General features: G+C 41.5%; 1 protein-coding gene across 1 annotated transcript; it reads right to left on the minus strand.

The window, feature by feature from the left end:
* Positions 1–454: 454 nt before the first annotated feature.
* On the minus strand, positions 455–4,098 carry POU3F4 (POU class 3 homeobox 4; the record flags this gene model as incomplete). The annotated part of the gene is made up of 1 exon (XM_081042450.1): positions 455–4,098. The coding sequence occupies one exon, from the start codon at positions 4,096–4,098 to the stop codon at positions 3,013–3,015; it is 1,086 nt and encodes a 361-aa protein (XP_080898576.1). The 3' UTR covers positions 455–3,012.
* Positions 4,099–17,416: the final 13,318 nt, after the last annotated feature.

The raw sequence follows: 17,416 nt of genomic DNA on the forward strand, positions 1-17,416 counted from the left end.
GGACAGTTTCAGAGAAGGGTCTATATTTTGGAAGAGAGAGAGAGAGAGAGAGAGAGAGAGAGAGAGAGAGAGAGAGAGAGAGAGAGAGAGAAAGAAAGAAAGAAAGAAAGAGAAAGAGAGAGAGAGAGTCCTTTCCTAGAACATTAAAAAGATTGCACCTCCTGAAATAAATCCTCTGCCAGGCCAGCCTTCCCCACACAGTGTTTCCCACCCTTTGGGGTATGTTTTGCGTGAGCATGGGCGTGGGTGGGACAACAGGCCCTGCTGTGTGTGCAACTGTATGAAAGGCCAAAAGTCAGAGGGAACAAATCAAGAATCAAAACAATGACTAATGATTTCCAACTTGAAGCAAAGCAGATGCGCTGTTCACCCAGAAAGTGCCCCTGTTTAAATGCTTCACTTCACACACCGCACAATACAGCCAGGAGGGGAAAAAAAGATTTTTTTTGGAAAATGTTTTATTTAAACCTTTTTAATCTTTTACAACAATAAAATATTGTGTCAATATAAATCCCTTGACTAAAACTGTTCACATCAAACATTAAAGCGAATTATTCTCTGATTAACACCCAACTCATCTTTGAAAGAGTTTCCTTTTTAACACAATGCAGAATTTATTGAAAATAAATAATTGCTGGCAAATGCAATAGGCAATTTGAATAAAATAGTTGAAAAAGCAACTCTTAATGAAAATAGCGTTTATTATACATCAGTTACTAAATGAATAAACTAAATGATCTTTCTTTAAATTAATAACTTCAAAAACGCTTAATATACAAAACTGTACAATTATAAAGTCGGCAGAAATATTTGGGTTAACTCAGGTTGGAACCATAGCGCTTAACTGCAAAGAAAAAAATCGAAACAAAAAAACCCCTAACAGTTGTAAAACATGAACTCAATTTGGAAAAAAAAAAAAGTCCCAGAACTAAAACCCAACTACCAACAGAATGCAGAGGCTTGATAAAAAAGAAAAGGATTCGGGATTTGAATTAACTCTTGCTCTTCAACTTGCAGCTGGGGGAGACACAGTGTGGTAAACCAGAATCCTGGCAGTCCATACGAGCGCATCCTCCACAAGGGGCCCTAGGCTTTTTGGTCCTTAGGTAGTTTGAAGCTTTGTCTGCGGAAGTTGCGCCTGGAGGTCGGGCTAGGCAGTCAGCCCTGGTATACGAAACTCCCAGACATGTGTGGCGGGCAGCGGCTGGGTGTTGGGTGCTTGGCCGGGGCCCACATGTGTGTGCTCCTTGGGAATGAGGTGCATCTGTGGACCTGGCATGTGGACTTGAGAGCTAGCAGTAAAGCAATAGCAACTGCATATTTTTTTTTTTTGGATCTCTATACAGCCTAGCGAGATTTTTTTGTAGTTTTTGCTTTTTTTGTAAATAGTAATACGATACACACAACTATCTACACACACACACACGTTTGCACGCTCACACTCGTACACACAGAGAGAGACACATACACACAGAGAGAGACACATACACACAGAGAGATTAAAAAACAGACCGCCCTGGCGCTCGCTATCTAGCTCAGCCATCACGATGGGCTTCAACCAGCTGCGCTTGTCCGAGGCATGGAGACGGCTCCCCGTAAGCCCACTCAGCGAAAGAGGTTATACGCACGGGAAAGAGGGTGGTAACACGACTAGACCAAAATCCCGGTTATCTTTGCCAATCATTTCATTGTCATTCTGCACAGAGCTGAGAGCGGCTGTTCTCCACCTCCTCCCCACCCCTTCCCGGAGGATTCCTCTTTCAAGGAGCTGGCGGTGAACTGAAGGTGAACCGAACTAGGAGGCGCTGACCCAGTCGGTCGCCAGCGTCTCCGGGTCGTTGTCTCCAGCGAAATCAATTGTGTGTGTGAAGGCAAAGTTCTTTGCCTAGGAGAGGCGAGGTGGGGTCGCGGCCTGGCTAGGTCCGGGGCCCTTGGGGAGCTTCGAGTGCAGGCTTTCCGGTCCCCGGTAGGTGCGGAGCCCTCTGGGCTCCTCAGGTTGACCTCTAACGCCCCGGCGCTGCCGCCGAATCCTTCTCAGGCACCCGGATCTGCGCTGCGCGCTGTGGAAGCCTTCAGGGGCTCCAGAGTTCCGGGAGGGAGGGCAGAAACCTTCAAAATCGTCTCTCCTACTTCACGCTAGTTTGCAAACCCAATCAGCTTGCCTATTCTGCCCATCCTAGGCACTCCGCCCACGGATATATGTATGTAATCGTCAGCAACAACTCTCTCCATTGTATCCTCTCTTCTCCACACAGATTCGGGATGGGGGGTTGGGTGAATGGGTAGGCACATCTCTACCCCTCCTCATTCCAGCCTCCCCTCCCTAAGCAATTAGAAACCATCAGCTCAATGAAGGAATAATAATAGCAATAATAATGTGGAGTGATCGATTAGATACAAGTTATCTCACAAATATTGTGTACAGCTTGTAATAAAACACCGCAGACATTTAGAAACGCTATAGTTTTAAAAAAATGCAAAACTAGTCTATTGTAAAACAGATTTCACCTGAAATACAGCTGCTATAACCAAGGCGCTGAAAGGTTATTCAGAGGCACACATCTGTCGTCCCACCCCTCCCCCATCCCTACCCCGTCTCCTGTTACCCCACTTCTTGCTAGAGAGGAGCAACCAAACAAACCTTACTCAAAGTAAACAATATGTATTGATCAGCAGAAAAGGTTGGAAAAAACTGTTGCCCCGGCGGCAGGGGATATGAGGTCCCCTCCTGTACTGCTTAATGAAACTTGTGTATCAGCGTTAAGAAGCCTGAATGCTTGTGTGTGTGTGTTTCTTTTCTCATAAGTTAGAATCCCTGTTTAAAAAACAAAAACAACAACAAAAAAAAAAAGGGAGAGAGAGAAAAGGAAAGAAAAAAAAAAACGGGAGTAAGAGTGAGAGAGAGCCAGAGAGATAGCAATAATAAAGCTGGAGTGAAAGGAAGAGGGTGGAAGAGAAAGAGAAATCCCGCTCTGCTCTCTGTGCCGCCGGTCGCTTGCTCGCTTCCTGCAGTCAGAGATCGTGGCAGGACGTGTCTGTTTTCACGGTGTGCGAATAAACCTCATGCGGCTGCTGATCCCCTGGTGGAGTCATTCTTTTCTCTTTCTGTCTTCGATTACAGAACCAGACACGCACCACTTCTTTTTCCAACTGGAGGCTGTCTGCCAACGAGGAAATCTCCTGCGCGGCAGGCTTGGGACACTTGAGGAAATGCGTCTCCAGAACGCCCTTGACACTCACCTCGATGGAGGTTCGCTTCTTGCGCTTGCGGCCCTGTGCAGCGATCTTGTCAATGCTGGTCGGGCTCCCTGTGGACGAATCAGCCTCTTCCAGCCACTTGTTCAGCAGCGGCTTCAGCTTGCACATGTTCTTGAAGCTCAGTTGCAAGGCCTCGAACCTGCAGATGGTGGTCTGCGAGAACACGTTGCCGTACAGTGTGCCCAGCGCCAGCCCCACGTCAGCCTGCGTGAAGCCCAACTTGATTCTTCTTTGTTTGAACTGTTTGGCGAACTGTTCCAACTCATCCGAGGTTGGTGTCTCCTCGTCCGAGTGGTCCTGGCAGTGGTGTGAGCCTAGGTCGCTGTGGTCTGGGGGCTCCCGGAGCACGGGGTGTAGGCTTTGTGCGGAAGCAGAGGCCGGTGGTGGGGTGAGCCCCCCGTGTTCAAGCATGCCGCTCACGGTGAAGCCCGGCTGCGAGTACACGTTAAGGGGTTGGCCGCTCGACGTGATGGACGGGTTCGGAGCCGGGCTTGTCCCCCAGGCATTCGGGTGGTTAGTGTGCGGAGAGTGGTGGGCGACGTGAGGCGAGCGGTGATGGATGATCGCGCCCAGCTGTAGGTCTTCGCGCCCGGGCTTCACGTCTTGCTGGTCCAGGGGGCTGGTGGCCAGTGTAGAGGACCATGGGCCTCCGTCGCTCAGACTGGTCACCCAATGATGCCCGAGTGGATGCCCATTGCTAGGAACTCCCTGCAAATAATCACTTTGGAGAAGTTTCTGAGGGTTTCGGAAAGGACTGCCCTGCTGCATGCCCGCAGAGTCCGCATGGACCAGGGAGCTGGAACTGAGAATGCTGTAGGGATTTGAGGCAGCTGTGGCCATGGTCGGTGAGGATCCCCTACTAGTTCTAATGTGGCAAAGGGAGCAGCTTCAGCCTTTGACATCTATGGTGCGGGGGAGCCAAAACCCAGAGAGCGAGTTACCGGCATCCGCTGTGGCCAATCGCAACGCGTCTCGGCCTGGCCTGCCGCGGGTTCGGCCAATGGCGGTGCGGGAGGCTGAGCTAGCTTTCCAAATTAGGCTGGCGAAGCTCGAGAGTTTCAGAGAGACCCAAGCAGGAAGTGCATCAAATCTTTAGGCTCCATTGGCTGCCTCGCGCTGAGTGGCGGCCTCAGCTTACTTGGCTAACCCCCACCACCATCACCTATTACTTCACGGTGTTTGTAGTGGATGGGGAAGGATGAGAGGGATGCGTGTTTGTGTGTGTGCTTGGGGTGAGGCGGCAGACTGGTTTTAGAACTCCTCTTAGATTATTTAGGTTAACCCAAATTGAGAGAAAAAATATTTAGAAAATAATATAACCAGTTTAAATGTCATCTAGATCTTGGCAAATATGGATTTTTCTCAGATTCACTTGGCGTTCTGGGTAAGTTGTGTGTGGGGGACTGCAAAACAAAACCTTGCTACAAACTTTGAGCAAAGGAATGTCTTCGCTCAAAATTTGTAAGACTGACGTTCATGGTTCCAATAACTGCTATTTCGACTTATTTATTTCGTTTTATCATTTATAAGAAACTTCATACCATGGTCAGAGAACATCTAAGAGATGCACAGTTTCTTCTGAAATTTTTGATTTAGGGCATGCAAAACTGGAAGATTCTGGGAAAGTGAAATCTAATGTGTTACTGGCAAAATTCAGTTACTTTGAAGTTCTCCTTCCAATCCGGTTGGTCAGTTGGAAGACTTGGTTTTTATTATGGCTCCATGTTAGCTCCCACCAGCGGTCCCAAAACTTCTGTCAGAGGCAATGCTTGCCGAAGCGGGCCTCCCTCACACTTACCGCAGACTCTCCGCAGACCCGCTCTCAATAGGTACACAGGAAAACATTCCCGCTACCGCACCCGATGCTGTCTTTCGGGAAAATCTTTAACGTGTATTCCCCCAACCGCCATTGCAGACAAGTTGAAATAAATGGGAATCATTTAGTGTACCCTGGAGAGAAAGAGAGAGAGAGAGAGAGAGAGAGAGAGAGAGAGAGAGAGAGAGAGAGAGAGAGAGAGAGAGAGAGCGCGAGAGAGAGGAGAGTGCAGACTGTTTGACATTACCGCTCCCCCATCCCCATCAAGCTTGAATTTGCTTTCAGCTTGAGAAGACAGGACTGCTTTTACAGTTTGGTTAGAGAAAAAAGAGAGGAAAGACTTGTACTCCTAAGTTTTTATAGGTTAAGGAAGGACAAGTTCATATGCTCCACAGCCCCATGCAAAGGTTTTGCTTGTAAGTAGAGTCGGGAGAAATGCAGAGATTTGCTTTAGCTGGGAAAAGGCAACACCGGATACGCAGCGCGATCTCTGAAGTTAAAAAATGACTTTTCATTGCATAATTTTGGAGGTAACCTAGCTGCATAATTATATTTGCACTTACGGAAGACAGCATTAGAGTCCCCTTATTGGTTTGAAATTCCATTAAATATATTGCAAGAACTCCTAGGTTAAGCTTGATTTAAATTTGCATACATTTTCATATATTTAGGAGAAATAAAAGAAGGCTTGCAGCTACCAGAAAGTCATTAAGGCATTAGTTTCTCTAAGAAGACAGATCTGAAGAAAATGGAAGAAAGTGAGAAAAAATAAAAACAAGGTGAGCGTATTCTGCCATTCCTTTATATAGCTAAAGAGCATCTATTTCCTGTGAAATAAGTAATTTTTTATGAGAGCACAGAGCAATAGGAGCTTATGTTGGTAAATGTAAACTGTGTCTATTAGGCAGGAAAACCTGGTATCTGGTTGAGATATATTTCTTTTTATATTTCTTTAAAAAGGACAAACATTTAGTAATTGTTGGAGAGAGGATCTTTGCCATCTTCCCCCTCCTCCTTCTCCCTCAAGCTGAAATTGTGAATTCATTTGCTGGTGTCCTATTGTAAAGGTTTATCTGCTTTTAACCTCTCTCTCTCTCTCTCTCTCTCTCTCTCTCTCTCTCTCTCTCTCTCTCTCTCTCTGTCTCTCTCTCTCATTCTCTCTCTCTGTTCTTTTTCTGCCGAGGAACATCCTTTCTTTACTGCCAACTGTGTGTATCTTCCTTTGCAAGAATGCAGTCTGATTTGTGCCTGAACTCTTCCTGAAGAAGAAAAGAACTTGTTAAAATCAAACAAAAATAAAAGTTTTCAGGTGTTCTGTTAGGCTGCCTGTTCAAGGATCCATTTGCCAGTCTGTCTGTGTTGGGTCAGTTTAGAGGTCAGAAGGAAGCACATTGAAGAAACCGTATTAGCAAAAAGATCATGATCATTGCCATGTTGTTGCTGGCGGTGGGTTCCCCACCCCCACCGTGGCAGCTGCGTTTGGGTGAAAGAATTGTTAATCTTAGTCTGACCATTCAGGGAGCTAAGGCAATTATCAATTGATAAGACTTTTGCATGAAGAAGAAAGGGTTCCTTTTCCAATTCTGATTTCCCTAAATTCTTAAAATCAACCTTCCGCTTGCCCTCGGCCTCTGCCCTGGGCAACTGCTTTTACCAGACTCAAAAAAAATGGTTCAGACTATTTATGCTAAGGCTTGGTCCAGGGGAGTATTGAGTAGGGTGTATCTGTGCTCAGGGACAGGTTTTTTTATACCTTTGTTTTGCAGTCTTTTAATGTGAGAATACCTTCTGTCAGGAGCAAAACCCAACATACTCGGTTTTCTTTTTCTATCCTTTCTTTCTTCCCCCACCCTCCTTCTCGCCCTCTCTTTTTTTGTCTTTTTGTTTTAAAAAATTAGTTCCCATGGATATAGATACCACCTATTAAACTCAGGTGCAAGCACATCCTGGAGCAGCTGTGATAGTATCTTATCTTGCACTTAAGGTGTTGTTGTGTTGTTGTTTTTTTGAAGAAAATATCTGCATATAGTCAAATCTTCTTGCTGTTCTAACTAATCTACTGGAGAGGTGTCCTTTGCCTACTCCTGTCAGTCTAACTTCCCAAGTGTAACAGATGCCGCTCTCAAGCGCTCCTTTCTGTGGCTTCTCTTTATTCAGCCTCGCATATTTCTCCCCATGATCTGGGTTTCCATAGCGAGAGGAATAAAAGGGGGGACCATGGTCACAAATCCCCTGCCCCATGCAAAATGAAAGAGCCTCATTCAATAGAAAGAACCCCGTCTGGACATGGGAGAAAAATAAGTCCCTGTGAAGCTACTGTTGCAAAGAGCTGGTAACTTATTTTTCATAGACTGCATTTTGCCTTAAACTCAAAGTTACCACTGGTAAACCTGCTCTCTTGGGTAGTTGGGCTACATACACAGCTTGGTGTTCTCACCGTGATCTTGAAGTCCACTGCTGGGTCTTCAGATCTGATTTACGCCATCCCTTTTAGAACTGTGGTTTGAATATAATAATAACTATCCAACCCTACCAGACTGGGGCAGCTAAAAGTTGCCCTGGAGAGGAGCCGGATTTACAAGTCGACAAATTGTAATTTTAGCAAGTCTACACACCTGTCTCCCGCCAGGCTGCACAGGTTTTGATTTTCTTGTGAGGCCAGTACAAGGTACTAACTTCATTCCTTCTTGGGTTGCCCTTACACCCCAGATTGTCATCTCACCCTACCCATCACTTTGCTTGGTTTCTAAGAGTGCAATTCAGTTAATTTTAAAAAGCAATTCAGATTGGTTTGATTTACCTGTATGTTTATTCAATTTGTAACATGGGGATTCACAGTGGCTCTCTTCCCTCACAAGATTTAAGGATATATAACAATTCCTGAGAGACTTCACAGACCCTCTCTTTCCCCTTTTTAAAACAAGGAAGGGCTCACAAAAGAAATTAAGCAGATTAATGTGGTTCAGGTTGAGCTCCTGTGGAAGCACACGAACATGGTTGCAGCTGGGTAGCCTGTGCCCAGGCTCTTTCAGAAAGCGCCCCAGCCATGGGGATTATTCCTCTTATAGATTTCATATATGGATATAGCTTACGAATCTTTCTCATTATCCGTACAAATTGGAGTAGGAGGAGGAAGTTTGAAGCTGGGGCTGGCAGGGGTGGAGAAGGGGTTCAGGGAAGAAGTCCAAAAGGCCAGATTTGAATCTCTATAATACAGCAAGAAGCTCCAGACGGTAGGTCGTGGCACATAGACATGACTCCAAGATTGAAAAACTTCACCTTCAACACAAATTTACTTTGGAAACAGGACGAGATTGGGCTTTGCAGCGACAAGTATATAGTTTCTTTGTATAATGAGGGAGCTCATAAGGGAACGGAAACAATTGAATAGTTTCTGAAAGCCGCAGAAAAAGAAACCTTTTTCCTGGTGTTTGTACATTGAGTTCATGAGACTTTCTTGATGTGAGACACAGCTGCCCTTCAGAGCACCAGCCCACTGTAGCTCCTCTTACAGTTGTCCTTGTTGTTGTTTTTCTTCTTCTTCTTCTCCTTCTTCTCACCACCCCCTCTTCTAATTCTAATTCTTGGCAAACCGCATGGGGGAAGGTAAGGGACTCGTAATATTCTGGGGAAGAATTTTAAAAAATTAGATGGCATTAGCAGACATTAGCCCATACTGATTCAAGCTCAATTGGTTCATTATTTTTAGATCTCTGTTGGCTTTCCTTTACAGCAAAGAAAAGAATCTTTAGAGGAAAGGGGAGAGGGAGGGAGAGGAGTGATAGCATACAGCAACGAATGCTGCAGCAGACACAGGGTAATTTAAACAATAAAATATTCTTCATGAAACATTTAATACAAATACCTCAATCTTAAAGAATCTTAAAAGAACTAGTCATTTGCTATCAAAACCCAATGTCAGTGGGGAAGTGTTGAGACATTGTGTGGCTGGGGCGGCTGACAGGATGGTTAGAGGATAGACAGGGACAATAGAGACCCTCACTTCTGAGGGAAACGATGCTGGCTCCCACCACTGCGTTGGCAAAGTGGTGTTGATCCAGTCTCAGTTTCTCTTTTGAGGTCACTTTTCTTGCAATTACCACTGTCCACGGGTGAACCCTGCTCTCACAGAGTCCCAGGGGACGAGCTCTATGGAAGCAGAGCTATTGTGCAGTACTCCGTGTTTATCATTTTCCCGGCACCAGGATTTGGGGTGTCTAGGAATTACTGTGATCATTTGCCAGTCGCTTGTTTTGTACTGCAGACAGAGCCCAGTTTTGAGGAATACAGTTGACAGTTGTACAAAATACAAACACCATGTGGAATTGCCTTTTTTTTAATGGAGTGGCAGAATGTTTCCAAATTTAAACCGCGATGGTAGTTATTATTTGTATCTTGAATGTTTTTCTTAAGGTCAGAAATGATGGAAGTATTTAAAAACGAGAAAAAAAGTTTCAGCTGCATGGTCGATCAGAGGGCACATAGAGATGATCTATTACTTTAAATTCTGCGGATCGGTGTTCGAAGCATCAATAAGTCATCTAGTTGAGTATTAGATGCTTTTTATAAGTCACTTTACTAGTTACTACAGCCGCCCCAAATTGCAATGCACTTCCTTTTTCATGGACGGATTAACGTTTTAACATGCAAAATTTTAAGAATGCTCTGGCTTCATTCACAAAGGAGATCGGAGATCGGTGTTCCCTGCAGTCGCACCCCCCACCCCTTCCTTAGTAAATAGTATTTATTGAAATGGCAGGTATTCTGCATCCCCGTGCGGTGTGCGGTGATGGGACAATGGGAAATGTGATTACAGATATAAATATAGGCTCCTTCTAGGAAAAGACATTTAGTAAGTAATCTCCTGAATGTTTGGGGCTCACGTTACTATTTCCAGACCCCACAGTGGGTAAGAACCCATATCACATTTGAAAATAAGCAGGCAACCAGATTTAATCTGTTATCATTATTCAGAAATTTTGATTATTTGGGAGATTAGGTAAGGAAGAGGGCTGATTATTCAGAGAAAAATTGATTAAATATATATAGATATAAAATGCATATTTTATATCTATCTATCATCTATCGAGAGAAAGAGAGAGAGAGAGAGAGAGAGAGAGAGAGAGAGAGAGAGAGAGAGAGAGAGAAATGTGGAGAAAAGTCCATTTTGCAAGGACATTTTGGAAACTCATTTTTTACAAGAATATTAGTGCTTCCAAAATTAGTTGTGATTGTTGTTGTGTTAGTTCTTGGGGGAAGGATGTTGGTGTCCTGAGTGCTCTTAAAATCTACATCTCCTATAACTTTTCTTTGGGCAGACAACTCTTGTATTTTGCCTCACTCCCTATTGAGGGAATCAATTTGGCTCCCCTGCTGGGAGAAGAGATCCACTGGATCTGGTATTTCATTTTCCAGCTTCCTGCAGATGCGTGTGTGTGTGTGTGTGTGTGTGTGTGTGTGTTTTGTATCCAACTTTTTGGAATTTCTTTTCAAGTTACAAGTGCTCAGGCAGCCAGCAAAAGAACCCAGACCTTCACCAGATCTCCCCTTGGTGAGTCAGCTCCCCTGGCCACCACTACCTGGTTTCAATTCTGGTGTTGCCAGGAACCCAAATCCCATAGCTCCAATATGCAGGGAGTCAAAGCCAGAGAGAATCTAGGAGCTGCCCCAAAGCTCAGTCCACAGCCTGAGTGGTGGGAGGGAGAGCTATTTGGGCAAAGCTGGATCCCTCACCTCAGGGGTCACCTGGCTAAAGTCTTGGGATGAAGCCCAGTGGTTGGAGCTGCTCTTAGTCTGTAAGATATATCCTAGATAGAGGTGGTTGGGCCACCTGGGCGTGGGCCAGGTGGGCGTGTTAAACTGAGATATCCTTTCTTAAGATAACTCGGTGGATGACCATTCTTTGGGTCAAATGTGTCTTATTTTGATAATTGGGCAGACAGTGTAAGGGGCTTATTTTGCCAGCCTCCTGGCACTCACTTCCTTGCCTTCCCCAGGTGCTTGTCCTCTATTTGGAGCAGGATTCCTAGGATAGAGGTGAAGCTCAATTTCCCTGTTTGGAAATGGAGGGAGGGAGCGATGGCCTAGAAGAGCTGGCACCAAGGCAGTTATGTGAGCTGTGAGCCTAAAGGCCAGCCAGCAGTGAAACTCTCCGAATCCCCTGAGACTGGCCAGCCTGGCCAAGAATTCTTGTCCTTGGGCAGCCTGTGCCCCTCGCCTTATGGGCCCCTTGACCATTCCTAAGCCTAGTGTCTCCCTCCCTAAGCCAGCACAAAGGTAAATGTGTTCAAGGTAACCCTTTTTCAGTATAAGAGGCTCAGGTCTTTCACTGCCAAACGATGCATGTTACTACAACTCTGCCACAATGGCACCCTCCCTTCGGATGTGCTTAGAAGGGCAGCATCACCATAACTTTTCTTGTGTGTGTTGAATGTGATAATCACCCTAAAATATTTTGTCCAGGCACTAAGATGCTAACTCAGATCACATTGAGGGCAGCAGGATTTAAACCTGCCTGCTCCTCCTTAAAAATAACAAATTTCCTGTTTTTAACAATTAACAGGGGAAAGAGAAACTTTAGGCTACTAAGGAAACTGAACAATCTAAATAACGATACTGAAATTTCTTTTGTACATGCTAAATATTCTTTTTATCTTACTCAAATGATAGTGAGAATGAAGTTCTCTCCTTTCCACCACCTACCCTCTTTTTACTACTACTGTTGGAAAGAGATTGGGGTTCCTGTTTTCAGTTAAACTATAATTCAATTACATCTGCTCTTATCTTTACCTTTATTTTTTAATTTTATTAAATTCATTGGGGTCACATTGATTAATAAAATTATGTAGGTTTCAAGTGTACATTTCTATAATACACCATCTGAAGGCTTGCCTGGCAGGGGGTGTAAGTCAGTGGTAGAGTGGGAACTTATTATCTTTACCTTTAAATGCACTATTTCCCCAGGCATTTGATGTACTTGATGTAAACATTAAATATGCCCTCCCTCCTTAAACAAATAGATCATGAACACCTTTGTGTGTGTGTGTGTGTGTGTGTGTGTGTGTGTGATAGAGAGAGAGAGAGAGAGAGAGAGAGAGAGAGAGAGAGAGAGAGAGAGAGAGAGTGTTTACATGGCTGAACCTTTGCATATTGAAGAACAGATCTATTTCAGTGTAAATTGCCTTCAAAAATGATCTGAACTCTTAAGACCGGATTTCAGCTCTGAGGAAACTGACTCTTATAGCTGTGGAAATTTGGTTTTCTTTTAACAGCTAGTTGACAGCTTTGTACAGAACTGAGATTTGTCCTATACAAACACCCACATCAATAAAAGAGAGAAACATTTGAGTCCTCCTCCCTTTCCTTATTCCTCAAAGTAGAAGAACTGCATTTCAAATGTATTCTGTATGTTTTCAATATTATCAAGGAATCTGAAAAGTTTTCTAAAAAGGAAGAAAATAATTCATAACATGCAAATAGAAACACTTAGGGAAAGATAGAAAGTGTTTTTTCCTGAGAGTTTACTACTAGACATGGAAAGAGACCAAGATTTCTAAAAACACTTCTAGTCAGATGATTACTCACATTATACATACGTGTATATTTACTCTTCTCTTTTTATCTCTTTGGAGAAAGTCTCATCCCAGACAACTGGATTTAAAACTCTATTTTATAGTCTATCCTACCTACCATATTTTAAAAGGTGTGACATCTATTTATGTTATTAAAGGAAACGAGAATATAGTTATTTAAGCATTCTTTATAAACTTTTCCAAATACTTGTTTGGAAATAAAAATCATCTCTGCCATGTACAACATATCAGAAAGCATGTGTCTTCATGGAATACTTATTTTTGGAGTTCATTGTTGAAAGTAAGTAATGATCATTGAGTAAGCTAGTTCTGATGAATGATGGAGGTTTGTTCAGAAAAATATGTTAAAATGTTCCTAGCTTATGTACTTGTAGCTGGACACTGTTTTTGGATGTGTTGGAGTATTTCTGATTTAGTGGATCAGCAAACTGCTTTGAAATGACTAGTAGCGTATAAGTAGATTGCAAGTAAACCTAGTGAATTCAGATGATTCTATATCCGTTTAATTTATGTTTTATAGTTATTTAGCATTCTGATTTGATTGCCTTAGTAATGTGAATTGCCTACAGCTGCTGATGATACAGCTTTAATTCTGTTTTAAAGGTCATGTAAACATGTGCCTGTAGCATAAGGAATGCAAATTCAATTCCCTTTTAATGTTTCCTCACATTCACTTCACAGCCTTTACCTAGAAAATTAGCGGGATTTAATATAAAACTATTTTAATGTTATGATTTCATTAAAATCCTTTTTCAATGTTTTACTTTTCCTTTTGCAGGGTAAAGAAGTCTTCCTCCGCTTTGCAGTGCATAACTCATACAACATACATCACTCATACTGGAGGCAAAAAACATTATTTTCTGTTAAGATCTGTTTACTTTTCCAATGCTTTTTCCTAATCAAGAGCTGAGAACTTAATTTCAGTCTCCCTATAGCTGCAGGTAAAAAGACACAAACCAAACTAGATAATCTAACCACATTTTCAATTGCAATAAAGAGGTCAGAATACTTTGCACATGTGCAGGAGTTTGCAGTCACAAGCAGTTTTACGATATGAACCATGATCGAAAATGAACAGTGGAAAACATATCAAAAGAAAAAAAACAACACTTAAAATAGAATTGGCATAGAGAAGAAAGCTTTAGTTGTTCCAAATTAATATAAAAGGCATACATATTATAGCTTCAAGGTTCAATGACTTAAATATTGGGTGTTATGTGGAGTTATTTTTAAATTACTTTAAAAATATGTTATGATTTTGAGACTAATGCAAGATTGTGCCACTAGATTACGTTAAAAGTTTTTAAAATGTACTTTAAGAAACTGAATAAATCTTTACAAAATATGCAATTGTTATTGGCAGAGACAATCATGTAGGGTGAGGGTAATGGAGATGTAAACACATAGGTTGAAATAAAGTGGAAAGCTTAACCAAATGCTTGTGAAGACATCATTATGATGTTTTAATTTGTATCTCTGTCATTTATATATCTCTAAGCTAAAACTTGTTCACACTGAAATTTAGCTGGAGATAATGTTTTCAAATATGTTTCTCCTTAAATTGGATTGACCAAGTGATGGGAGTGCTAAAAATATAAATAGAAAAATATGTAAATAAATTGAATTGTTTACATATTGCTAATATAACAGAAATTAAAAATAAAAGCACATATAAATGAAGCCTGAACATGTCTCTAATGTAGTTTTAGTTGATATTGAGGGACAATAATTCAAAAGTTTGGAGTTCATCTGGAAGATAACTACAGTTCTAGGATAGGAAATGTGTTTTGCTTTACTTTACTTGTGTTTTAAGACTGAGTGCTACCCACAACACGTATATAATCACAAAGCCCATAGAAGAAAAGAGCTATGGCTATTTTAGGTGATCTAAGCGCTTGATTTTTTAAAAAATTACATTTATTAGGGTGACAATAGTTAGTAAAATTACATAGGCTTCAAGTGTACAATTCTATAATACACCATCTACATATCACATTGTGTGCTCACCACCGAGAGTCAGTCCTGCTTCCATCACCATATATTTGACCCACTTTATCCTCTTCTACCACCCGTTCTCCCCCCTTACCCTCTGGTAACCACTAAACTATTGTCTGTGTCTATGAGTTTTTGTTTCTTTATTTGTTTGTCTTGTTCCTTTGTTGCCTTCAGTTTTATATTCCACGTATGAGTGAAGTTATATGGCTCTCGACTTTTTTTGTCTGACTGTTTTGCTTAGCATAATAATCTCAAGATCCATCCATGTCGCAAATGTCAGTATTTCATCTTTTCTTACGGCAGAGTTGTGCTTGATTTTTTTTTCTTAAATTGCCTCTGGTTTGATGCTTACACTTTTCAAGCACTTCCCCCCCCCTTTTTCCTAGTAGCAGGAAACTCAATATACAAAGTTTATATTTAAAGCCTGAAAAAATTGCTACATTTTCATTAACACTTTGGACTCTAGCAATGTAATACTGCAGAGATAGTTGATTGGTGATAAAATCAGTATGAAAGTAGTCGTTGCTTTCTGTGATTTGGCCCTCCTGCCTTATGCCAGTATAAGTCAGAATCGAAACTGCATGGAGATGGATTTGGTTCTTGTGGTTATTTTTACATAATATTAGTGTTGATGTATATATGTTTTTAGAATGAGAACCATGACTGGAAAAACTGTATTACACCCAAACTAAAAATTCTCAATGTGCTTTGCCTTTGATAGAAGACTTTTAGTTACATGACTATTTTCTTCCTTAAGGAAATTCAAATTTTACAGTGATTCACGCCTTACATTTTTTGGAATTTGCATTTTGAGCAATAAATTGTAATGAGAAAATTTCTAGATTTTCATCCTGACTTAAAAGTTTAAGGACTCTACTCACAAAAGTGCCCCTTTAAATAGAAATGGAAAGTAAATAAAATGGAACTCCAAAACCAGATCACTGCATGAAGGTCTATGAGTTGTGTCTGAGACAGATGATCATCATTCACTCATTTGGTTGTATGCATTTTATGTCACCTTAGTCAGATGATACTGCATCTACAGGTGTCAGTTTCCTTTGATGGTACTTTCATTTCTTGGTCAAAAAGATACAAAGATACATCTCACAGTTGAAAGTTAGCTATTTCATGACTACATGCTTTTGTTCCAAAAGAATCTCGTTCATGTGTGAGTAGCATGTATCTCAGGAAATAGCTTTGCCTAGAGTAGCTGGATTAAAAATAACATTTAAAAAGGAAAAAAAAACAAACAAACTTCAGCATCACATCTAATCCAGACATGCTGTAATCCACTTACTAAATAGTTAATGGGTATGGTTCTTTAACTTGAGTGCATTCACACACATATCCTGAAAACAAGCCAGGGTAATTTTTAGTGCAGTTAAACCTACCATCATTTATTTTCAGATTTCTTTCAACTTCAGCCTGTTTCCACAATTGTCCAATATCCTATAGCTTCCCTATTGAACAATGGTACCTTTTATTTGTGTTCTGAGAATGAGTGATTTGAACACAAGCAGGTTATATAGAGGCAGTTTGTGGATGATTCTACTAATGTTGCCCTTATCAGTAAGTGGCTTTAAATATGAAGAAGTTTAAATGACTATAATGAATTAAATATGGCATTACAAAACACCTGTTCCTGTTAAATCACTAGTTTACATAATAATACACATGGAAATTCTTTCTTATATGTATTCAGAGAAAGTTTGCATATTTACTTAAATCAACTTCATTAGAACAACTGAGAGAAACAGTGTGTCTGAAACAATGATCCACAATTTGACATTTCCTAATAATGTATGTTCTTGTATGTTCTACTGTGTGTTTTTCTTCGTTATCTTCTTATATCTGAAGTTCTATTCCCACCCCCTTCCCTCTACCCCATGTATTTGATCATTTCTCTAAGTCCCTTGGCTGAACCAATCTCTTTTCATGCAGAGGATAAAAAGAGAAGAACTTCAAAGTAGGTTCAGGTAATTAACAGCTGAGGGGAATATAATCTAAACCATAGGCCCTGCTTTGCACCCAGGCTGGCTCTCTGAGCCAGCCGGCAAGGGAGTGCCTATTCCCTGTAGCATCTAAATCTGCTTCCTCTGAACAGCACCGCCAGGCCTCCAGTTATCACATCTGCATTTCAAACACCATAGCTCTGGCATTAATTATTAATTAGCCTACAGTCACCCTAGAGGATTCAAGTTCCAGTCTGCACATACTTATTCATTGACCTCTATCTTAGTTTTTGTTGGGGGGAAAAACTCAGTAGAATGCTTAATAATTTCCTTTCTCTAAAAACTTCTGTTCTATTTCATGGAGGGGAAACAGTATATTTTCCAAGTGGGAATAATCACACAGTGGCCCCCCAAAATTGTTTATAGTAAAATGCTTTGTCAAAGGTTGAGGGGCATAGAAGAAGTGAAATGATTTATAGACAGTATTGTGTTGAAATACACTTTTTAATATTCAACACATTGAGTAGCTGTAGTTTGCCCCCAATTGGGACACACAGTCACGGGACAAAGCCAAATATTCTTTAGTTTTCAGTGAGAGCAACTGCAGAACTTGTAAAGTAAACTAGATTTTATCCTTGGAAAATACATGTGCATGATCAATGAAACTAGTGGTAGGTGCATCTGAAGGCAGGAATGTCCAACAAAACTATAAATACAAAAATGATTTTTAAAAAAGATAGTCTAACTTTTGGTTTATTACAAATGGAAATATAAAGATGTTCCTTTCTTACCAGTAAATATTT

This window comes from Rhinolophus hipposideros (assembly GCF_964194185.1).
Source record: "Rhinolophus hipposideros genome assembly, chromosome: X".
NCBI lineage: Eukaryota > Metazoa > Chordata > Mammalia > Chiroptera > Rhinolophidae > Rhinolophus > Rhinolophus hipposideros.